The 24,665-nt window shown below is 49.3% G+C and overlaps 2 protein-coding genes across 2 annotated transcripts in view; one reads left to right on the top strand and one right to left on the bottom strand.

Annotated features, from left to right (window-relative positions):
• The first annotated feature begins 20,908 nt into the window (after positions 1 to 20,908).
• LOC119278669 (UPF0603 protein OsI_019212, chloroplastic-like) lies at positions 20,909 to 22,272 on the top strand. The gene is made up of 3 exons (XM_037560005.1): positions 20,909 to 21,365; positions 21,474 to 21,666; positions 21,781 to 22,272. The coding sequence occupies exons 1-3, from the start codon at positions 20,958 to 20,960 to the stop codon at positions 22,026 to 22,028; spliced, it is 849 nt and encodes a 282-aa protein (XP_037415902.1). The 5' UTR covers positions 20,909 to 20,957; the 3' UTR covers positions 22,029 to 22,272.
• A 150-nt stretch (positions 22,273 to 22,422) lies between these two features.
• Positions 22,423 to 24,665, bottom strand: part of LOC119278658 (GDSL esterase/lipase At1g54790-like) — a 6,556-nt gene continuing 4,313 nt past the window's right edge. The window contains exon 5 of the mRNA XM_037559995.1: positions 22,423 to 22,830. Coding sequence (XP_037415892.1) covers positions 22,562 to 22,830 — 269 coding nt within the window. The 3' untranslated portion in view covers positions 22,423 to 22,561. The remainder of the gene's footprint in view (positions 22,831 to 24,665) is intronic.

The following is a 24,665-nucleotide window of genomic DNA, read 5'->3' as shown; positions in this document are numbered from 1 at the left end:
TTTAGTAACACAGTTGATGTAGTCGAACGTCCTCATGATCCAACCGATCAAGTACCGAATGCACGACATCTACGCTATCTACACACGTTCAGCTCGGTAACGTCCCTCGAACTCTAGATCCAGCTAAGGCCGAGGGAGAGTTTCATCAGCACGATGGTGTGGTTACGGTGATGATGAATTTACCGACGTAGGGCTTCGCCTAAGCACTACGACAATATGACTGAGGTGGAAATTTGTGGAGGGGGGCACCGCACACGGCTAAGAAATCAACTTGTGTGTCTATGGGGTGCCCCATCCCCCATATATAAAGGAGGGGAGGAGGAGGAGGGCTGGCCTCAAGGGGCGCGCCCAAAGGGGGGATTCCTACTCCTAGTAGGAGTAGGTTTCCCCCCTTCCTAGTCCAAGTAGGAGAAGAAGGAAGGAGAGGGAGAGGGAGAAGGAAAGAGGGGGGCGCCGCCCCCTCCTAGTCCAATTAGGACCAGCCCATGGGGGACGCTCTGCCTCCCCTTGTGGCCCTTCTCTCCTTTTCACTAAAGCCCAATAAGGCCCAATACTTCCCCCGGTGAATTCCCGTGACTCCCCGGTTCTTTGAAAAATACCCGAATCACTCGGAACCTTTCCGATGTCCGAATATAGCATTCCAATATATGAATCTTTACCTCTCGACCATTTAGAGACTCCTCGTCATGTCCATGATCTCATACGGGACTCCGAACAAACTTCGGTCATCAAATCACATAACTCATAATACAAATCATCATCGAACGTTAAGCGTGCGGACCCTACGGGTTCGAGAACTATGTAGACATGACCGAGACACATCTCCGGTCAATAACCAATAGCGGAACCTGGATGCTCATATTGGCTCCTACATATTCTACGAAGATCTTTATTGGTCAAACCGCATAACAACATAGGTTGTTCCCTTTCTCATCGGCATGTTACTTGCCTGAGATTTGATCGCCGGTATCATCATACCTAGTTCAATCTCGTCACCGGCAAGTCTCTTTACTTGTTCAGTAATGCATCATCCCGTAACTAACTCATTAGTCACATTGCTTGCAAGGCTTATAGTGATGTGCATTACCGAGAGGGCCCAGAGATTACCTCTCCGACAAACGGAGTGACAAATCCTAATCTCGATCTATGCCAACTCAACAAACACGATCGAGACACCTGTAGAGCATCTTTATAATCACCCGGTTACGTTTGTGACGTTTGATAGCACACTAAGTGTTCCTCCGGTATTCGGGAGTTGCATAATCTCATAGTCATAGGAACATGTATAAGTCATGAAGAAAGCAATATCAATAAACTAAACGATCATAGTGCTAAGCTAACGGGATGGGTCTTGTCCATCACCTCATTCTCTAATGATGTGATCCCATTTATCAAATGACAACACATGTCTATGGCTAGGAAACTTAACCATCTTTGATTAACGAGCTAATCTAGTAGAGGCATACTAGGGGCACTCTGTTTGTCTATGTATTCACACATGTACTAAGTAGAAACATGTAGTACATTTTTTATCTCTTGGAGCAGGATATTAGAACAACCTTTACCGAAGAATAATGAGGCTTTGTCCTTATTTATACGCCGACTGGAGGCATCACAATACTTTTCAACAAGGAGCTCACTCTTGTCACCATACTCACTGTTGCATCAAAAAATAGGAGGCTATCATCAGCAAAAAAAAGGTGGTTCACGTGCGGGGCCTCTGGTATTACATGACCCGGCAGCACTGGAGGCAATCAGATGTCGTGAGGGGATCGCTCTGGCAGAAGATTTGAATCGTCACTGTTTCATTATCGCATGTGACTCCAAGCAGGTAGTTTATGATATAATGAACAACAGCAGAGGCCAATATGGGCCTATTATCTCTTAAATAAGAACTAGGACAGAAAACCTGGAATGTAAATTCAAGTTTAAAGGTAGGGTTGCAAATGTAGAAGCATGTAGTTTAGCTAAATAGTTGCTTTCTTTAGAGAGGCGACGCCACTTGTGACTGCTCCACCCCCATGACCAAGCTTGTATCCCACTAAGTGTGGACTTTGATGCATAGAAGTTTGGTTACACCTAAAAAAAGTTGGCTGATCTGACGGTGGAGGACGTGAAATTGTTGTGATTGCTCCTAGGTAGTTCCCTCTTACTGTTTCTTAATATAAATTTTCCTCGAAGAGACGAAGCTTTGTAGATGATTGTTGTTGGGAGGCCATGGTGATGGTCCAAGCATAGTGGGCCTAAGTTGCCACAAATGCCTCCAGGGCTATTTCTCGCCCATTGCGAGACCTAACTCAGTCTCACCTTTGGGCGCAAGTGAGTGGGTTGACCCACTACTGTAGCGCATGTGGCTTGAGTTTTTTTTAATTTTCTTTGTGTTTTTATATCGAATTTTCTTTTTCCTTCAATGGTTTCTTCATTTTTCTATGTTTCTTGACTAGTTTTCTTCTTTTTTTATTTTTGTCAACACATTTCTTGTTTTACTACACATTGTGTATTTTTAGTATATATGTGAAACATTTTTTGATATACATTGAACATTTTTAAATACATGATGTATTGTTTTTCAAATGTACTTGTTTTGGAAAAAAACAATTGCATATAAAAAAATCAAATACATGGGCAACTTTCTTAATAGCATGAAACATGTTTTTAAACTATGAGAACATTTATTTACATAGTAATGTTTTTCTAAAATGTTATGAACATTGTTTTGAAATACGTGAATATTTATTTAAAGTGTCAGGCACATTTTCCTTAATGGTACTTAAAAGTTTTTTGTGCTACAAAACATGTTTCTTTACATTATATGAACACATTTTTTAAATGTCATGACACATTTTTCTGAAACATGTTAACTTTTTTTGAAATGTCACATACAATTTTTTGAATGATAAGAAACATTTTTCTTGAAGTACATGATTTTTTTACATTGTACAGAGAGTTTTCTTAAAAATGACACGAACATTTTTTGAAACATGTGAGCACTTTTTAAATGTCACAACATGATATGTCGGATTTTTTCACAACATGATATGTCGGATTTTGTCGCTTGGAGCTATTCAAAGAATGGAACTTTTTCTGTTCGATATGCCTATGCAGTGCAATGGGAACACCAACACGGGGGAAAATTAAGAAGAACCGATGATATGGGACATATGACTATCAATCCTATTTGGAGTGAGATTTGGAAATTATCTTGTCCATCGAAGGTTAAAATTTTCATTCGGCGCACACTGCATGGCACCCTCCCATGTAGAGTTAATTTGGCGAATAAACATATAAAGGTTACCCCCAATTGTCCGGCATGTTCCTTTGGATCAGAGGATACAAAGCATATATTATTTCAGTGTCAGAAAGCAAAAGAGGTTTGCAAAAAACTAGGTCTAGATCAGGTCATTAAAAGAGCGTGTGAAGTTGATTATGTTGGTGAGGCAGTGCTTGAATTTTTGCTTTCTATGCATGAACGGGAGCTTACGATCTTGGGTATTCTGAATGTCCGTGAATTAATTGCAATTTCAACTTGGTATTTATGATGGAAGAGGCGAAAACTGGTCCATAAGAAGGAAACCCAAGATGCTAACCAGATCTCCATGGGAATTCGTGCAATTACATTAAACTATGTTTTGGCTATATCACCAAAGGCTACGATATAAAAAGGAGGTTGGGTCCAACCTCCAAAGGGTTTTGTAAAACTTAATGTGGATGCCTCTTTCGATCATGACCGGCTCAAGGGCACGGCTGGTGCTGTTTTGAGAGATGATAAAGGAAAAATCATTGCAAGAGGGAATTGGAGAATTGATTGGTGCACAAACGTTTTGATGGCTGAAGCTATGGCGCTTAGATATGGTCTTTCTATTGCTCTAAGGGCGGGCTGCAACCGCTTAGTTATTAACTCAGATAACATGGAGGTTATCGAAACCATGAACAATGGAGGACGGTCATCTAGTACAGCGGCGACAGTGTTTGACAATTGTTATTTTTTAGCATGTGACTTTCCCATTACTAAATTTGAGCATTGTTTTTTTTGAAAGATCCAGCATAGCTGGCTTTTCATGTTGATCATAGCAGGGAGCAACGGGTAAATTGGAAATACATGGAGATGATCAGAAGATCAAAAGGATTAAAGGAAAAACAAGGGGAACATCAAAGGGGAAATAAAACAGCAGGTCAATCAGCCTATCCCTTCTGGTGGCAGCGTGAATGGGTGCATCAAGCATGTTGCACCAGCGTGCCTCCATAGATCAATGCCTCGCCTGATGGCCTGCAAAATTTCTCTACCAGATGCCACTTTGTTCCTGAAAGTGCAGTCGTTCCGGTGCCTCCAAATTTCCCAAGTTGCAAGCATCATGAGCGACTTTATGCCCTTTTTGAACTCCGGTTTTGTACCCTCGACAATGCTTGTGATCCGATCGGTGCTGCTTTGGGCTAGACGATCGTATTGGGCGTTCAGTGCTTCACAGCCCTTCCAAACCGAGAGGCTGTTCCAAATTGTGATGGTGAAAGGGCAGGACCAGAAGATGTGGTCGGCCGTCTCAAGGTTCCTGAAACAGAACTAACAGAAATATGCGTTGGGCCACCCTCTTTGCCGCAGTCGATCGTTGCACCAGAGCCTGTTTAGCAGCAATAGCCAGAAGAAGATCTTCAGTTTCCCGGGCGCCCAAGCCTTCCAGATGATCTGTGGATATGTGGAGGTGGTGTTCGCTTGGAATTGCGCCTGATACGCCGAAGCAGCAGTGTAGCAGCCGGTGGCCTCCAAGTTCCATCGGATCTCGTCGCTCGTGTCTGAACTGAGGTTTACAGGCAGCAGTCGCAACAGTCTTGCCAGGGCGATGCAGTCATGGACTATCTAATCTGTCTGCCCGTGCGATAGGTCCAGGATCCATCGATCATCGCGTATGGCATCAGCAACCGATCTGTTCTTCCTCCTGGAGTGTTTATATAGGTTTGGGAAAAGGAGATGCAGCGCGCCGGCCTGGTGCCAGGAGCAGGTCCAAAACCTGGCCGTCTGTCCGTTGCCAAGCGTGACCGAGGTGGCCGCGCTGAAGAACAGCCAATCGGAGGCAGTGCACGGTGCCTCCACGCCCACCCATGGCTTGTCTGGGTGCTTCCAGGTTTGCCATAGCCATCGTTGCCGCAGGGCCCGGCCAAAGCACTCGAGGTTGAGGATGCCAAGTCCTTGTTTATCCAAAGGTGTGCATACCTTACTCCAATTTACTTTACACTTGCCTCTGGATAGCTCATCCTCTTGTGCCCACAGGAAGCGCCGTCTGACTTTGTCAATTTCTTTGAAGAATTTCTTAGGCATGCGAAGCACTGTCATAGCAAACGCTGGGATTGCAGTCAGCACGGCTCTGACGAGGACCCGTCGACCAGCAATGGACATGAGCCTGCCCTTCCATCCGGCTAGCCTTGCTCTGATTCGATCCAGGACAAACTGGAGGTGAACAAGTCTCATTCTTGTCAGAGTTAGCGGGAGGCCCAAATATTTTAGCGGGAAATCTGTGATGACGCCTCCAAAGCTCTGCAGAACTTGTTGAACATCCACTTCCTCGCATCTGATTGGGGTTGCTGTTGATTTCTGCCTGTTGATCCTCAGGCCCGTGGCCTCTCCAAACAGCTTTAGTATGGTGGTGAGCACTTCCATCTCTTCTTGAACTAGGTTCATAAAGACAACTGCATCATCTGCGTACAGGCTGACCCTTAGTTTCAGCTCCCTCCTTGGCAATGGCTGCATCATTTGTTGCTGAACCGCTGCATCGATTAGGCGTTGCAATGGGTCAATGGCCAGGATAAATAGCAGCGGGGACAGTGGGTCACCCTGTCAGAGCCCCTTGCAGTGCCTAATCCTCCTCCCTGGCACTCCATTAAGCAGAACTTCCTAGTGCGATGATGCCAATAACCAGGCAATCCAGTCTCTCCATCTGGCACTGAAACCTAACTCCTGCAACAGCTCCAACAAGTAGTCCCAGGACACGCTGTCAAAGGCTTTGGAGATGTCCAATTTGAGTAGCATAGCTGGGGTTTTGGAACGATGCAGAGCCCGCACACCATTCTGGACATAGAGAAAATTGTCTTGTATACACCTGGTCTTCAGGAATGCTGACTGAGCAGGAGAAACGAGCGTGTTGATAACTTTGGACAGCCGTATTGATAGCACCTTAGTAACCAGCTTTGTAAAGGAGTGGATTAGACTGATCGGGTGAAAATCTGCCATCCGCACAACCCCATCCTTTTTTGGCGACAAAGCTACAAAAGCCGTGTTCAAAGCAACTAGATTCCCGCCAGCTAGACGGTAGAATTGGTGAAATGCCGCCATGATATTAGCACTGATGATCGACCAGCAGGCCCTGAAGAAACTTCCACTGAAACCATCAGGGCCTGGCGCCTTCTCTGCTGGTGACTGCATGATCGCTGCCCAGACCTCTCCCTCCGAGAATGGATTATCCAGCCCTGCCGCTTCAACCCTTGGCAGTTGCAGCGTGCTCCAGTTGAGAGTCACACGTCGCCCCGAGCCTGTGGTCATCATGCTGCTGAAGTGGTCGTGGATAATCTGCTCCTTGTCTCCATGCGCCCTGGCACACCGATCGTCGCTCTGAATTGTATGGATGAAGTTTTTGCGTCTTCTGGAGCAACACTTGGCGTGAAAGAACTTCGTGCTCGCATTGCCTGCTCGCAGCCAGAGCACCCTGGAGGCTTGTCTCTTTCTTGCCCTTTCGATTGCCGCCAGCCCCACTAGCCGGATCTTGAGCAATTTACGCAAGTTGAATTCTGCAACTGACAGCGTTCTTGTCTCCTACGCCACGTCCATACGGAGAATCACCTCACTGGCAATGTGGAATTGAGTCTTCACAACGCTGAACAGTGATATGCTCTAGATCTTCAGATCCTTCGCCGCCCTGCTGAGCTTGACCTGCAGTCATGCAAAAGCACAATGTTGCTGAACCGGCCGGCTCCAGGCATGCTCCACTGTAGTGTGAAAGCGCGGGAATTGCGGCCAGAAAGATTCAAATCTGAAGCGAGCACGGCGGATCGGAGCTTCGCATGGCGCCAAGACCAACGGGCAGTGATCGGAGCACGCCGTGGCTGCGACCATCAAGCCATAGGCGGGGTGTTGGGGATCATAGCAGAAATTCAAAATTTTCTACGCATCACCTAGATCAATCTATGGAGTAATCTAGCAACGAGGGAAGGAGAGTGCATCTACATACCCTTGTAGATCGCTAAGCGGAAGCGTTCAAGTGAATGGGGTTGATGGAGTCGTACTCGTCGTGATTCAAATCACCGATGATCCTAGTGCCGAACGGATGGCACCTTCGTGTTCAACACACGTACAGCCAGGTGACGTCTCCTACGCCTTGATCCAGCAAGGGGAGAAGGAGAGGTTGGGGAAGACTCCATCCAGTAGCAGCAGGACGGCGTGGTGGTGGTGGAGGAGCGCGGGACTCCAGCAGGGCTTCGCCAAGCACTACGAGAGACGAGGCGGGAGAGAGGTAGGGCTGCGTCAACAGGGAGAGCAAATCACACGTGTTGGGGAGCCCCATACCTCAAGTATATATAGGGGGAGGGGAGGGGCTGCGCCCCCACCTAGGGTTCCCTCCCTAGGGGTGGCGGCAGCCCCCAGATCCCATCTGGGAGGCGGCCAAGGGGGAGAGAGAGGGGGCGCACCTAGGGTGGGCCTTAGGGCCCATCTGCGCCTAGGATTTGCCCCCTCTCCTCTTGAGGACGCCTTGGGCCTTGGTGGGAGGTGCCCCAGCCCACATAGGGGCTGGTCCCTTCCCACTTATGGCCCACGCAAGCCTCCGGGGCTGGTGGCCCCACCCGGTGGACCCCCGGACCCCTCCGGTGGTCCCGGTACACTACCGGTGATGCCCGGAACACTTCCAGTGACCAAAACCATACTTCCTATATATCAATCTTTACCTCCGGACCATTCCAGAACTCCTCGTGACGTCCGGGATCTCATCCGGGACTCCAAACAACATTCGGTAACCGCGTACATACTTTCCCTATAACCCTAGCGTCATCGAACCTTAAGTGTGTAGACCCTACGGGTTCGGGAGTCATGCAGACATGGCCGAGACAACTCTCCGGTCAATAACCAACAGCGGGATCTGGATACCCATGTTGGCTCCCACATGCTCCACGATGATCTCATCGGATGAACCACGATGTCAAGGATTCAATCAATCCCGTATACAATTCCCTTTGTCTAGCGGTACGATACTTGCCCGAGATTCGATCGTCGGTATCCCGATACCTTGTTCAATCTCATTACCTGCAAGTCTCTTTACTCGTTCCGTAACACATCATCCCATGATCAACTCCTTGATCACATTGTGCACATTATGATGATGTCCTACGAGTGGGCCCAAAGATACCTCTCCGTTACATGGAGTGACAAATCCCAGTCTCGATTCGTGCCAACCCAACAGACACTTTCGGAGATACCTGTAGTGAACCTTTATAGCCACCCAGTTACATTGTGACGTTTGGTACACGCAAAGCACTCCTACGGTATCCGGGAGTTGCGCAATCTCATGGTCTAAGGAAATGACACTTGACATTAGAAAAGCTTTAGCATACGAACTACACGATCTTTGTGCTAGGCTTAGGATTGGGTCTTGTCCATCACATCATTCTCCTAATGATGTGATCCTGTTATCAACGACATCCAATGTCCATGGTTAGGAAACCGTAACCATCTATTGATCAACGAGCTAGTCAACTAGAGGCTTACTAGGGACATGGTGTTGTCTATGTATCCACACATGTATCTGAGTTTCCTATCAATACAATTCTGGCATGGATAATAAACGATTATCATGAACAATGAAATATGATATAATAATAACTAATTTATTATTGCCTCTAGGGCATATTTCCAACAGTCTCCCACTTGCACTAGAGTCAATAATCTAGTTCACATCGCCATGTGATTAACACTCACAGGTCACATCGCCATGTGACCAACATCCAAGAGTCTACTAGACTAAATGATCTAGTTCACATCACTATGTGATTAACACTCAAAGAGTTCTGGGTTTGATCATGTTATGCTTGTGAGAGAGGTTGTAGTCAACGGGTCTTGCCATATTCAGATCCCTATGTACTTCGCAAAACTTTATGTCATATCGTAGATGTTGCTACCACGTTTCACTTGGAGCTATTCCAAATTGTTGCTCCATTATACGTATTCGGTATCTCTACTCAAAGCTATCCTAATAGGTGTTAAGCTTGCATCAACGTAACTCTTTACGTTGAACTCTTTATCACCTCCATAACCGAGAAACATTTCCTTATTCCTCTAAGGATAATTTTGACCGCTATCTGGTGATCTACTCCTAGATCACCTTTGTACCCTCTTGCCAGACATGTGGCAAGGCACACATCAGGTGCGGTACTTCAGCATGGCATACCGTGTAGAGCCTATGACAAAAGCATAGGGGACGACCTTCGTCCTTTCTCTTTCTTAAGCCGTGGTCAAGCTTTGAGTCTTACTCAACTTCACACCTTACAACTCAGGTAAGAACCCCTTCTTTGACTGATTTATTTTGAACTCCTTCAAAAACATGTCAAGGTGTGTGTTCTTTGAAAGTACCATCAGGCGTCTTGATCTATCTCTATAGATCTTGATGCCCAATATGTAAGCAGCTTTATCCAGGTCTTCCATTGAAAAACACTCTTCAAACAACCGTTTATGCTTTCCAGAAATTCTACATTATTTCGGATCAACAATATGTCATCCACATATACTTATCAGAAATGCTGTAGTGCTCCCACTCACTTTCTTGTAAATACAAGTTTCTAGCAAACATTGTATAAACCTAAAAGCTTTGATCACTCCATCAAAGCATATATTCCGACTCCGAGATGCTTGCTCTAGTCCATAGAAGGATTGCTGGAGCCAGCATACTTTTTAGCATCCTTAGGATCGACAAAACCTTTTATTGTATCACATACAACTTTTCTTACGAAAACTGGTAAGAAAACTTGTTTTGACATCCATCTGTAAGATTTCATAATCGAAAAATACAGCTAATGCTATCATGATTCCGACGGACTTAAGCATCGCTACGGGTGAGATATTCTCATCGTAGTCAACTCCTTGAACTTGTGAAAAGACTCTTTCCCACAAGTCGAGCTTCATAGACGGTAACATTACCGCCCACGTCTGTCTTCTTCTTAAAGATCCATTTATCTCAATGGCTTGCCGATCATCGGGCAAGTCCACCAAAGTCTATACTTTGTTCTGATATATGGATCCTATCTCGGATTTCATGGCTTCTAACCATTTGTCGGAATACGGGCCCACCATCGCTTCTCCGTAGGTTCATTGTTGTCTAACAACATGATATCTAAGACAGGATTACCGTACCACTCAGGAGTAGTACATATCCTTGTCGACCTACGAGGTTCGATAGCAACTTGATCCGAAGCTTCATGATCACTATCATTAACTTCCTCTTCAACAGACGTAGGCGCCACAGAAAACATCTTTCTGTGTTGCATCACTCTCTGGTTGAAGTAAAGGTTCGACAACCTCATCAAGTTCTATCTTCCTCCCACTCAATTCTTTCGAGAGAAACTCCTTCTCGAGAAAGGACCCGTTCTTAGCGACAAACAATTTTGCCCTCGGATATGAGATAGAAGGTATACCCTACTGTCACCTTTGGGTATCCTATGAAGATGTGTTTGTCCGCTTTGGGTTCGAGCTTCTCCGGCTGAAGCCTTAAGCATCGCAGCACCAAACATTAAGAAACGACAACTTTGGTTTCTTGCCAAACCAATGTTCATACGACGTCGTCTCAACGGACTTAGATGGTGTCCTATCTAAAGTGAATGCAGCTGTCTCTAACGCATAACCTCAAAATGAAAAACGGTAGATTGGTAAGAGACATCATAGATCGCACCATATCTCATAGTGTTCGACTACGACGTCCGGATACACCATTACCTTGTGGTGTTCCAGGTGGCTTCAACTGTGAAACAATTCCACCATGTCTTAAGTGATTGCCAAACTCATAACTCAAAAAATCCCCTTTTGATCAGATCGTAGGAACATGATCTTATTGTTATGATGATTCTTAACTTCACTCTGAAATCGCTTGAACTTTTCAAACGTTTCAGACTTGTGCTTCATTAAGTAGATATACCTATATCTACTCAAATCATCAGTGAAGATGAGAAAATAGTGATATCCACCGCACGCTTCAATTCTCATTGGATCACACGCATCAGCATGCATGATTTCCAACAAGTCACTTGCCCGTTTCATTGTACCTGAAAACGGGGTCTTAGTCATCCTGCCCATGAGGCATGGCTCGCATGTGTCAAGTGATTCAAAATCAAGTGACTCCAAACATCCATCGACATGGAGTTTCTTCATGCATCTTACGCCAATATGACCTAAGCGGCAGTGCCACGAGAAAGTGGTACTATCATTATTAACTCTACATCTTTTGGCGTGAACATGTGTATTACCACGACCGAGATTCAATGAACCATTCACATAGGGTGCATGACCATGAAAGGTATCATTCATGTAAACAGAATAACCATTATTCTCTAACTTAAATGAATGACCGTATTGCAATGAACATGACCTAATCATATTCATGCTCAACGTAGACACCTGATAACATTTATCTAGGTTCAATACTAATCCCGAAGGCAGATGGAGCGTGCGATGGTGATCTCATCAACTTTGGAAACACTTCCAACACACATCGTCACCTCGCACTTAGCCAGTCTTCGTTCAGTCCATAGCTTTTGCTTCAAGTCACCAATAATAGTAACTGAACCGGTATCCAATACCCAGGTGCTACTAGGAGTACTAGTGAGGTACACATTAATAACACGTATATACTTTGTTGAAGTTGCCAGCCTTCTTATCTACCATGCATTTGGGGTAATTCCGCTACTAGTGACCGTTCCCCTTACAATAGAAGCACTTAGTCTCGGGTTTGGGTTCAACCTTGGGTTCCTTCACTAGAGCGGCAACTGGTTTGCCATCCATGAAGTTTCCCTTCTAGCCCTTGCCCTTCTTGGAACTAGTGGTCTTGTTAAACCATCAACACTTGATGCTCCTTCTTGATTTCTACCTTTTGCGGTCTTAAGCACCGCGAACAGCTCCGGGATCAACTCCATCCCTTGCATGTCATAGTTCATCACGAAGATCTAGTAGCTTAGTGATAGTGGCTAGAGAACTCTATCAATCACTATATTATCTGGAAGTTTAACTCCCACTTGATTTAAGTGATTGTAGCACCCAGACATTCTGAGCACATGCTCACTAGCTGAGCTATTCTCCTCCATCTTGTTGGCAAAAGAACTTGTCAGAGGTCTCACACCTCTCAACACGGGCATGAGCCTGAAATCCCAATTTCAGCTCTTGGAACATCTCATATGTTCTATGGCGTTCAAAACGTCATTGGAATCCCGATTCTAAGCCGTAAAGTATGGTGCACTAAACTATCAAGTAGTCATCAGGATGTGTCTGTCAGGTGTTCACAACATCCACAGACAACGTTGTAGGGGTTTCCACATTGAGCGGTGCATCAAAGACGTAAGCCTTATGTGTAGCAGTGAGGATACTCCTCGGACTACGGACCTAGTCCGCATCAGTGCTTACAATATCTTTCAACTTGGTCTTTCTCTAGGAACGTATTGAAACATGGAGCTACAACGTGAGCTATTTATCTACAACATATTTGCAAAGACAATTTAGACTATGTTCATGATAATTGAGTTCATCTAATGAACTCCCACTCAGATAGACATCCCTCTAGTCATCTAAGTGAAACATGATCCGAGTCAACTAGGCCGTGTCCGATCATCACGTGAGACGGACTAGTCAACATCGGTGAACATCTTCATGTTGATCGTATCTTCTACACGACTCATGCTCGACCTTTCGGTCTTCCGTGTTCCGAGGCCATGTCTGTACATGCTAGGCTCGTCAAGTCAACCTAAGTGTTTTTGCTGTGTAAATCTGGCTTACACCCGTTGTATTCGAACGTTAGAATCTATCACACCCGATCATCACGTGGTGCTTCGAAACAACGAACCTTCGCAACGGTGCACAGTTAGGGGGAACACCTTTCTTGAAATTTTAGTGAGGGATCATCTTATTTAAGCTACCGTCGTTCTAAGCAAATAAGATGTAAAACATGATAAACATCACATGCAATCAAATAGTGACATGATATGGCCAATATCATTTTGCTCCTCTCGATCTCCATCTTTGGGGCTCCATGATCATCGTTGTCACCGGCATGACACCATGATCTCCATCATCATGATCTCCATCATCGTGTCTTCTTGAAGTTGTCTCATCATCTATTACTTCTACTACTATGGCTAACGCTTTAGCAATAAAGTAAAGTAATTACATGACGTTTATGTTGACACGCAGGTCATAAATAAATAAAGACAACTCTTATGGCTCCTGCCGATTGTCATACTCATCGACATGCAAGTCGTGATTCCTATTACAAGAACATGATCAATCTCATGCATCACATATATCATTCATCACATCCTTTTGGCCATATCACATCACAAGGCATATGCTGCAAAAACAAGTTAGACGTCCTCTAATAGTTGTTGCAAGTTTTTACGTGGCTGCTATAGGTTTTTAGCAAGAACGTTTCTTACCTACGCGAAAACCACAACGTGATATGCCAATTTCCATTTACCCTTCATAAGGACCCTTTTCATCGAATCTGATCCGACTAAAGTGGGAGAGACAGACACCCGCTAGCCACCTTATGCAACTAGTGCATGTCAGTCGGTGGAACCAGTCTCACGTAAGAGTACGTGTAAGGTCGGTCCGGGCCGCTTCATTCCACGATGCCGCCGAATCAAGATAAGACTAGTAACGGCAAGTAAATTGACAAAATTGACTCGTGCATAGAAACTACGCATAGACCTAGCTCATGATGCCACTGTTGGGGATCATAGCAGAAATTCAAAATTTTCTACGCATCACCTAGATCAATCTATGGAGTAATCTAGAAACGAGGGAAGGAGAGTGCATCTACATACCCTTGTAGATCGCTAAGCGGAAGCGTTCACGTGAACGGGGTTGATGGAGTCGTACTTGTCGTGATTCAAATCACCGATGATCCTAGTGCCGAACGGACGGCAACTCCGTGTTCAACACACGTACAGCCCGGTGACGTCTCCTACGCCTTGATCCAGCAAGGGGAGAAGGAGAGGTTGGGGAAGACTCCATCCAGCAGCAGCATGACGGCGTGGTGGTGGTGGAGGAGCGCGGGACTCCAGCAGGACTTCGCCAAGCACTACGAGAGACGAGGAGGGAGAGAGGTAGGGCTGCGCCAACAGGGAGAGCAAATCACACGTGTTGGGGAGCCCCATACCTCAAGTATATATAGGGGGAGGGGAGGGGCTGCGCCCCCACCTAGGGTTCCCTCCCTAGGGGTGGCGGCAGCCCCCAGATCCCATCTGGGAGGCGGCCAAGGGGGAGAGAGAGGGGGGCGCACCTAGGGTGGGCCTTAGGGCCCATCTGCGCCTAGGGTTTGCCCCCTCTCCTCTTGAGGACGCCTTGGGCCTTGGTGGGAGGTGCCCCAGCCCACATAGGGGCTGGTCCCTTCCCACTTATGGCCCACGCAAGCCTCCGGGGCTGGTGGCCCCACCCGGTGGACCCCTGGACCCCTCCGGTGGTCCCGGTACACTACCGGTGATGCCCGGAACACTTCCAGTGGCCAAAACCATACTTCCTATATATCAATCTTTACCTCCGGACCATTTCGGAACTCCTCGTGATGTCCGGGATCTCATCCGGGACTCCGAACAACATTCAGTAACCGCATACATACTTTCCCTATAACCCTAGCGTCATCGAACCTTAAGTGTGTAGACCCTACGGGTTCGGGAGTCATGCAGACATGGCCGAGACAACTCTCCGGTCAATAACCAACAGCGGGATCTGGATACCCATGTTGGCTCCCACATGCTCCACGATGATCTCATCGGATGAACCACGATGTCAAGGATTCAATCAATCCCGTATACAATTCCCTTTGTCTAGCGGTACGATACTTGCCCGAGATTCGATCGTCGGTATCCCGATACCTTGTTCAATCTCGTTACCGGCAAGTCTCTTTACTCGTTTCATAACACATCATCTCGTGATCAACTCCTTGATCACATTGTGCACATTATGATGATGTCCTACCGAGTGGGCCCAGAGATACCTCTCCGTTACACGGAGTGACAAATCCCTGTCTCGATTTGTGCCAACCCAACAGACACTTTCGGAGATACCTGTAGTGAACCTTTATAGCCACCCAGTTACATTGTGACGTTTGGTACACCCAAAGCACTCCTACGGTATCCGGGAGTTGCACAATCTCATGGTCTAAGGAAATGACACTTGACATTAGAAAAGCTTTAGCATATGAACTACACGATCTTTGTGCTAGGCTTAGGATTGGGTCTTGTCCATCACATCATTCTCCTAATGATGTGATCCCGTTATCAACGACATCCAATGTCCATGGTTGGGAAACCGTAACCATCTATTGATCAACGAGCTAGTCAACTAGAGGCTTACTAGGGACATGGTGTTGTCTATGTATCCACACATGTATCTGAGTTTCCTATCAATACAATTCTAGCATGGATAATAAATGATTATCATGAACAATGAAATATGATATAATAATAACTAATTTATTATTGCCTCTAGGGCATATTTCCAACACGGGGAAGAGAAGCTCCCAACTAATAGTGCAGAAGAATTTATCTATACTAACCAGCGTTGGATTTTGCCGCTCATTGCTCCAGGTGAAACGCCTGTTTTTACACTTAATTTCCCGCAAACCTGCCGCGTCTAGCACCGCCCTAAACTTCCCCATGATACGCCGATTAAGGTTGAAGTTGTTCTTATCCCTAGCTTCGTAGATAATGTTGAAATCACCGGTGAGGAGCCACGGCTCTCCAGGAGGGGGCAGATCGTGCCAGCTCCAGGAGGAACGCATCCTTACGGGCGTCGTCAGCAGGTCCATAGACCGCAATTAGCCAAAAAACGGTGGCCGATTGGCTGACCGTAACTTTGGAAGTGATGGCGAATTCCCCTACTGCCTGGGACGCGATCGAGACGATCTCACTGTCCCAAAAAATGGCCACCCCGCCTCTAGACCCGATCGCAGGCAACACTACGCAGTCGGCTAACCTGCTACCTCCAATGTCCCTAACTAGAGCTGGTGACCAGGCGTCTATTTTCGTCTCCTGAAGACAGAGAATCGCTGGTCGATGCGCCGCGATAGCTTCACAGTACGTTCCAACTAACTATCGGACAGCGGTTGTCATTCATATGGGCACTTGATCATACTCCAACTGCTACTAATTTCATTGATTGAAGATAAACGCACTACCGAAGACAAGCTAACTCCTCCAACTTTCAGGGAACGCTGCAGCCCACCAATAAGCCCCAAATTGCAGCAGCGCCAGCTACTCCTAACCACTAACCCTACAGGAATTACAGAGAGCCCTAACTCAACCCCGCTTAAGGCACTGGAGATTCCTAAAATATTGCACTAACATGATCAGACAACGGCCTCCTCGGCCACTCCATCGGCGCCGGTCATGGCAGCCGCAACACGCAGCGCCTCCTTGTTGAGGCGGGTCAGCTTGGCGATGCAGGCGATGTTGTCATCAGTGAGCGGCTCGTCGAACTTCCGGAGCAGCTTCTCGGCGGCCTTGGCAGTTATCTTCTCCTTCGGGCCAAGCAGATCCAGCTTGCGCACAAGCCGCAGCGTCCCCCGCTGCGTGACTGGCACCGTCGATAGAGAAGCAAATAGGGTTGCACATGAACTTGCTAAGTTAGCTAGATTTTCTTCATCTTTGAACTAGTTTGAAGAGCCTTTGAGTGAAATTGTACTTCTCCTCATAAACGATGTACTTGTTATCGCAAATGAATAAAGTTTCTATGTTTCTTTTCAAAAAAATAACCAGGATATATCGGTGTTGAAGCTTGACTGATGAGGTGATGCCTTATGGAGGTGTCGATCGATGACCAATCGAAACAGCTCTGTTCTGCTAGCTTCTCTGTGCTCAGCGGCCCTTTCTCTAGTCTCTGTTTGCTGCTCGTATTTGCGGGACGTGGAGTATCTACACCCGAGCTCAAATGAGCTCAGGTGAACAGTAAAATCAAAAAACATTTTGAAAATGTTCAAAAAAAATTTGATTTTTTTGTGACAAGCTTTGACAAATGTTCTAACTGCTTGCAAAATTTCATCTTCAGATCACATTCATAGAAGGCATGACAAAAAAGACAAAATCGATGCTCTGAAAATGCTACTTTCAAAGCATTTCGGAGCATTGATTTTTTTTTTGCCACGCCTTGTACGAATGTGATATGAAGATGAAATTTTGCAAGCAATTAGAATATTTGTCAATGTTTACCCAAAAAAAATTAGAATTTTTGAGCACTTTTAAAATATTTTTTAATTTTACTGTTCACCCGAGCTCATTTGAGCTCGGATTGAGAAAGGACTTTCCGGTATTTGCGTCGCTTCTTTGCTTTCTGTTATTGGTTATCTTTCGGTGCTCTTTTTCAATTTCCGTTCACCATCTCTTTAGTCTATATCTATATCTATATCTATATTTATATCTATATACTAATATAAAAGAACTTAAATAGACAAATTCAAAACATCTCAACCGTCAAATTATGTTATTTAGCGGTTCAAATCGTTTTAATGTTGAGCATCAAACACGTTTAACGCTCTAATTACCCATCATTGCCATTGGTTATAAACACGTTTTGACTCAACGTTATCCCTTAAAATCTATCATGTAATTAATATTCCACCATTCCCGCGAAAAAGTAATTGATATTTTAGAGCAACTTCAATGGGGTGACCCATTTTGTCCGCCCGGGTCTATTTGGGTTGGCGCGGACAAAAATGACGGCCCAACGCGCCGACCCAAACGGACGCGCGTCCGTTTTTCGTCCACGGGCGACCCATTTCAGGCCTAATTTTGAGCCGGATTTGCGTCGGCGCGGACACGAAACAGACGCGCGCGCGCCTACTCCTCTCCCCGGGCCCGCCTGTCGGTGGCAACCACCACCATTTCCCCCCATTTTCCCCAAAAACGCTCCCGCCCGCGCGCGCCCCCGCCCCCCAACAAGCCATGGAGGACGCCATCGACCTCCACCTCGATGCCGTCGCCGGCCTCGCCTCCCTCGCCTCGTCCGGCGCTGTCGCCCCCTTCGGGAAAGGCAAGCCTCGTGCCCCGCGCAAGACCGCCGCGGCGACCAAGCCGAAGAAGGCGCTGACGCCCGAACAGCGGGCAAGGGAGTCAGCCAAGAGGAAGGGCCGGAGGCACGCCGCGGACACGAGGGATGAGGCCGCTGCGCAGGCCGCCGCCGCCGCACAGCAGGAGTTCACCAACGCCCACGTCGCCGCGGCAACGAGGGAGGCGCTCTACATGCTTGGGGTAAACCCTAGCCAACACAACCTCGTCCAAGCCGCCGTCGCCGCTGCCAGCACCGGCTCGTCGGTGTTTCCTCGGATGGTGATGCCCGACTCACCCCGCGCATCGGCTTGCAACCCGGTCCCCGGCTTCCACGTCTACCCGCAGGCCTCCCGCCTCTCCGGGGAGTGCTCACCCGACGTGAGCGTAGTCGCGTCTTCCACGCCCGCGCCCATCGACCTCAACGCCACCCCGGTGGTCGATGGCTCGTCGTCCGGCGGCACGAGGAAACGCGTGCGACAGACGCCGGCCGGCAGTCTCCCGGGCGCCCGTAACCTGTTCGAGGAAATGATGTCCGCCGTCGACGAGGACTACATGCAACATCTCATCTTCGAGGGTGGTGCGCCAGGCGCTGGCTATGATCCCGAGGAGACGCAAAGCCAGGATGGCCGCGGGACGTTCACGCCGGCCGCTGGCTATGATCCCCATCAGGCGGCCTTCATGAGTGATCAAGTCGGCATCGACCTGGATGGATTCCCCCTCGACCACGAGTTCCCGAAGGACTGTGGGCTAGAGAAAGAGGACGAGTGCGACATCGAAGTGGAGCCTTTGTTCGAGGACGAGCTCGCCAACCAAACCGCCGGTCCTAAGCCGAAGCGCAAGAGCAAGCGCACGAAGGCGTACACAGCTGCCGAGGACAAGCTTCTTTGCGAGTGTTGGCGAGACATTGGACAAGACCCAAAGACGGGCGCCGAGCAAAAGCATTCAACCTTTTGGACTCGTGTGCACCGCGAGTTTCATGAGCGCAAGAAGTTTCTACCCTACCAATTTGTGAGCGCGCGCGGGTGGGTCTCCATTCCCAAGCGGTGGAGGGCGATCCAACAAGAGTGCAATAAGTTTTGCGCCACCCTTGAGAGCGTCAAGGCCCGCCCCGTGAGCGGCATCGGCGTGCAAGACATGGTATGATAGCAAGTAAGCCGCCCTCTTTTATGCCATCAAGATCATCCTTTTACGTCTTCATTTTGCTATCACTTGCTCATATGCTTGCATGGAAACATTTTATAGACATTTCAAGCTTTGGAGGCATTCAAGGTTCAACACAATGGCAAGTGCTTCAACCTTTCTCATTGCTATCGGGTCATCAAGGACGAAGAGAAGTTCAAGGCACAATATGCCGCGCTCAAGGCACGTGGGGGGAAGGGCGTTGTGGAGGATGTTGGGGAGGGCGAGCCGGCACGGCCTCGGGGGAAGACCAACTCCAAGAAGGAGGACAAGCGAGATGCCGCCACCAACGCCTTGATCGCAAGCGTGGACAGCATGATGAATAAGCAGGACTCAAGAGAGGAGGAGTGTCGGCGTTTTAAGGCGGAGCAAATGGATGCTTTCATGGAGATCCAAAGGAGGAGGCTTGATCTTGACGCCGAGAAGCAAGCCAAGATGTTCGAGCTCGAGGCGGAGAAGCAAGCCAAGATGCTAGAGATCGAGGCCGCCAATGCCAAAGAAGTGGCTCTTGCAAGCATGATGACCGGGGTGGAGATCATGAAGGTGGATCTCAACGCCTTGTCGCCAAGGAAGAGGCCGTGGTTCGAGAAGATGCAGGCCGACATGCTCAAGTTCAACGACGACTGATCTATGACGTCGAGGGGCCATCTTTTTTGTATGCCGGCATGACCACGGGAGCCGCAATGGCATGGTCGAACTCAAGTCCCACCATTTTTTGTGTGTTGGCATGTGTGCCGGCCGGCTGGCAAATACGTCAGCATGAACTGTGGTGTTTTCTGAAGCCGCCATTCTATGTCGGCGCTGGCATGATGCCGTCATGAGACATGGCCGCTGGCATGATCGGCCGCGGGCCTTTTTTATTTAAAAGTTGAATGCGAACATGAAATGGGTCGGCGCGTTGGGCGCATTGTCGACCCAAATGCAAAACTAGGCAGACGGCGGGCGAGCGACCGACCCAAATGGACAAAAAGCAGACAAATGCACCGTCTGTTTGGGTCACCCCATTGGAGTTGCTCTTATTAAATACCAAGGTGCAACAAATATATCTTATCTAATATAACATGTAACTAATATTCTACGTAATACTCCCTCTGTTTCAAAATATTTGTCTTTTTAGTGATTTCAAATGGCTACCACATACGGATGTATATAGACATATTTTAGAGTCTAGATTCACTCATTTTGCTTCGTATATAGACACTTGTTGAAATTTCTAGAAAGACAAATATTTAAGAACGGAGGGAGTAGAAATTATTACTAGTAGACACAAACAGGAGAAAAAACCATAGCGATGCAAACTGCAAACTCCATCGCATCGTGACACAGACAGACATGTCCGGGCGTCCACGCTGGCGCCGCGCCTTATCCGGCTCCAGAATCCCAGCCACCCAATCACGATCCGACTCGAGTGACGCCGCTCGCACAAACAAAATGGACGCGGCAGAGCAACTCCGGCGTGAACTCTGCCCCGCACAACCCCCACCTCCCGCTCCGCGCCCGCGGCCATGGAGACCCTCCTCTCCCCCTCCGCATTGCTCGGCCCGCTCCGGGGCTCCAGGAGCAGGAAGCCAGCGGCCCCCGCCGCCGTCTCCTGCTCGCTCAAGAAGCAGGCGCAGGCGGGCGTCGCCTGGCGTGGCGACGGCGACGGCGGCGTCGGGAGCTGGGCGTCGTTCCTGCACCACGGCCTCGCCGCCGCGGCGCTGTCCCTGGCCCTCACGCTGTCGCCGGCGCCCGCGCCGGCCGCGGCGTCGGAGTTCGACGTGCTCAACGACGGGCCGCCGGCCGACACGTACGTGGTGGACGACGCCGGCGTGCTGAGCCGCGTGACCAAGTCCGACGTCAAGCGCCTCGCCCGGGACCTCGAGGCCCGCAAGAACATCCGGATCAACTTCGTCACCGTCCGCAAGCTCACGGTACGTGTACTGTCTGGTCTCGATCAGTAAGCAGCTCGTCGCCGGCGGCCGGCTAGCAAAAGCTCACCCATGCTCTCGCATTGGGTACGTGTGTTCATGTGTGTGCAGAGCAAAGCCGACGCGTTCGAGTACGCGGACCAAGTGCTGGAGAAGTGGTACCCGACGGTGGAGGACGGCAGCAACAAGGGGATCGTGGTGCTGGTCACCAGCCAGAAGGAGGGCGCCATCACCGGCGGCCCGGCCTTCGTGCAGGCCGTCGGCGACGCCATCCTCGACGCCACCGTCTCCGAGAACCTCCCAGGTACGTAACTAGCTTCCCCTTTCCCCTAATGGCCATCAAATGCTAGTATGATGTTCATCACTACGGCGGCGACGGACGGAGCATGAGCGTCTGATATGCTCGCGTGCATTGCAGTGCTGGCGACGGACGAGAAGTACAACGAGGCCATCTTCTCGACGGCGAAGCGGCTGGTGGCGGCGATCGACGGGCTGCCGGACCCGGGCGGGCCGGCGTTCCAGGAGAGCAAGCGGGAGTCCAACTTCAAGAGCAAGGAGGAGACGGAGGAGAAGCGCGGGCAGTTCACGCTCGTCGTCGGCGGCCTGCTCGTCATCGCCTTCGTCGTGCCCATGGCGCAGTACTATGCCTACATCTCCAAGAAGTGATCCATTCCAGCGCCGCGCAGTGTACAGTACAGCACAGTAATTTTTCGAATCCCCCCGGTTTTCTGCTCGAATTTTTAGAAGTGAACAGAGAGAGATCAATGCAAGCGCACCCGCGCTCGTGTGCAGTGTTTGCCGCCTGTTTGGAACTAGGTAATTTTACAGAGCAAACAGTTCAGTTCCCGCAGTACTCGGACAAAAATTCTCACCCAAACAGGACTTATTAATTCTTCTTACGATAGCTCAACTGGATAGTGTGATTAATTTGGATGCAAATCTACTCTTTCTTGCCAAGATTCTTTAGTAACTTCAATTGCTTGCAAAATGTGAAGCTCTCCTTCAAAACTTGCATGCTACAACGAAATTTCGAGTAATTTTGCCAAGAGAACAGTGCACATCACCAAAAAAACATATTTGAACTAATGAAAAAAGAAGCTATATGTGACTATTGACATGTGATAAATAATACATCAGTTGTGGTCAATACAACATTACATTGGTTTACTAATTCAGTTGTGGGAATAAATACCAGCTCATTAGAACCTCGGTTTTATAAGGAATGGCATCTTGTCGACGAACGGAGGGTCTGAGTACTTCCCGGTCAGAATCTGCGATGTAACGTGGAAATTTGCAGCTTCCGTGTAATGTATTCCATCCCAATTGACATACTCAGTGCTGTCGCTGCATCCTTTCGCGGTTACGAGATTACCGTTCACAGATTTTGTCTGTCCACACGGCACTCTGCCATCATAGTTCAGGGGTGGCCCTCCGTATCCACAGCATGCTTCGGTGGGACTTTCAAATCCTGTAAAAGTTTGAAAGTGGAAATTTAAAAAACATTACTTCAATGATCTTTACGAGTATTACTGTGTAGATATTCTGATGATGAGGGAACATGAAAACTGATAATTCAGCATATGTTAGGAGCTAGGGTTCTGTTGGTTCTAGGGCGGAGATTGTAGGGGAAAGATGGAGGAAGACGAGGTCAAGGGCGCGGCGGCCGGCGGCTGGGCGCCGTCCTTGCGTGGTGGAGAAGAGGCGGCGGCGGAGCAAGAGGCGGCTAGGGTTAGGTCTCCCGGCTCCCTAAGGGAAGCCGAGCAAATACTGATTGCTTCTTGCTTGATTAGATTGATACATCTCCATTCCTTGTATAGAGAGGTTTACTTGACTCCTAAGCAAACGACCCTAATACCGATAAGATAACTGGGCTAAGCCCCTAATAACGATAAGATAACTTGGGCCACAGCCCACCTAATATGTCGGTCATAACACTTCTCCCCGCCTGCACAAACAGCTCGTCCTCGAGCTGTAAGGCGGGGAAGCGCTTACTGAACTCCTCGAGGTGATCAACCAGCATCAAACACCTCCGCGACAGCTGGGGCGGCCAGGTCGCCGAGCCCGGCGGCGACGGCGTCCTCCTCAATGTAGTCTGCAGCCTCCAGCTAGAAGAGTCGGGGGCAGACGTGGCCGGGCATGTAGGTCTCATCGCAGTTGAAGCACAACCCTTGGCGGCGACGCTCGAGTAGCTCGGCCGAGGTGAACCGGCGGAACGGGCGCGCCGCGGTCGCGGCAAGGTGTGTTGCGGAAGCCTGAGCAGGCTGACCCTGCTCGGAAACATCCGGTAAGGGTGGCGGCCCAGCGGCCCGGGACGGTGATGCCTGCTGGATGGCCACCGCGCGGCGCTCGAACGCGCGGGCGTAGTACATGGCCGTCTGGAGGTCCTGGGGTCCCTGCAGCTCGACGTCCACGCGGATATGATCTGGCAGACCGCCGACGAAGAGTTCGGCCCGCTGGTGAGCCGTCACGGCGGACGCGTGGCACGCCAGGGCCTGAAAGCGGTCGATGTAGTCCTGCACCGTAGAGGTGAAGGGAAGGCGGCCCAACTCCGCCAGCCGGCTCCCATGTATCGGTAGTCCGAAGCGAAGGAGGCAGAACTCGCGAAAACGCTCCCATGGGGGCATGCCGCCCTCGTCCTGCTCGAGGGCGTAGTACCACGTCTGTGCGGCGCCACGGAGGTGATAAGAGGCGAGCCAGGTGCGGTCCGACGCGAGCGTCCGTTGCCCCCGGAAGAACTGCTCGCATTGGTTGAGCCAGTTGAGGGGGTCCTCGGCGCCGTCGTAGGTGGTGAAGGCGAGCTTGGCGAAGCGCGGCGGTGTCTGAGCATGACCGCCATGAGTGTACGGCTCGGCGGTACGGAGCAGCGAAGAGGATGGCATTGGTCCGATGTGCACAGGTGGTCCGCAGGAAAGCGGCGGCCCGTCGAAGCCAGCGTGGAAACCCGCGGAGCCGGAGGGCCCGTCGTACGACAGGGAGGGCGCCGGCTGGTCGACGGCCATGGTGTAGACTGGCGGTGGTGACGTCCCGGGCAACCAGGCCGAAAGCTGGGATGGCGAGGGCGGGAACTGCACTTGCTGAATCGGCACGCCCGCCGGCGCGGTTGTAGTCAGCCCGGTGCTGGGCGGTGGAGGCGCCGGCAGCGGCAGCTGCTGCTGCCTGGAAACGGCGGAGGTGGCGGGTGCGGCGATGGCCGCGGCCGGCCATTGTGGCCAGATCGGGGCGGTGGCGGGGGCTGGCTGTAGCTGCAGCGGCCCGACCAGCATCACGGTGGCCCCGGGGTGCGGCGGCTGCCAGGGCTGCCAG

Source organism: Triticum dicoccoides, chromosome 1A (genome assembly GCF_002162155.2).
Source record: "Triticum dicoccoides isolate Atlit2015 ecotype Zavitan chromosome 1A, WEW_v2.0, whole genome shotgun sequence".
Taxonomy (NCBI): Eukaryota; Viridiplantae; Streptophyta; class Magnoliopsida; order Poales; family Poaceae; genus Triticum; species Triticum dicoccoides.
Note: the sequence above shows the minus strand (reverse complement) of the source record. Positions and strands in the feature narration are given on the sequence as shown.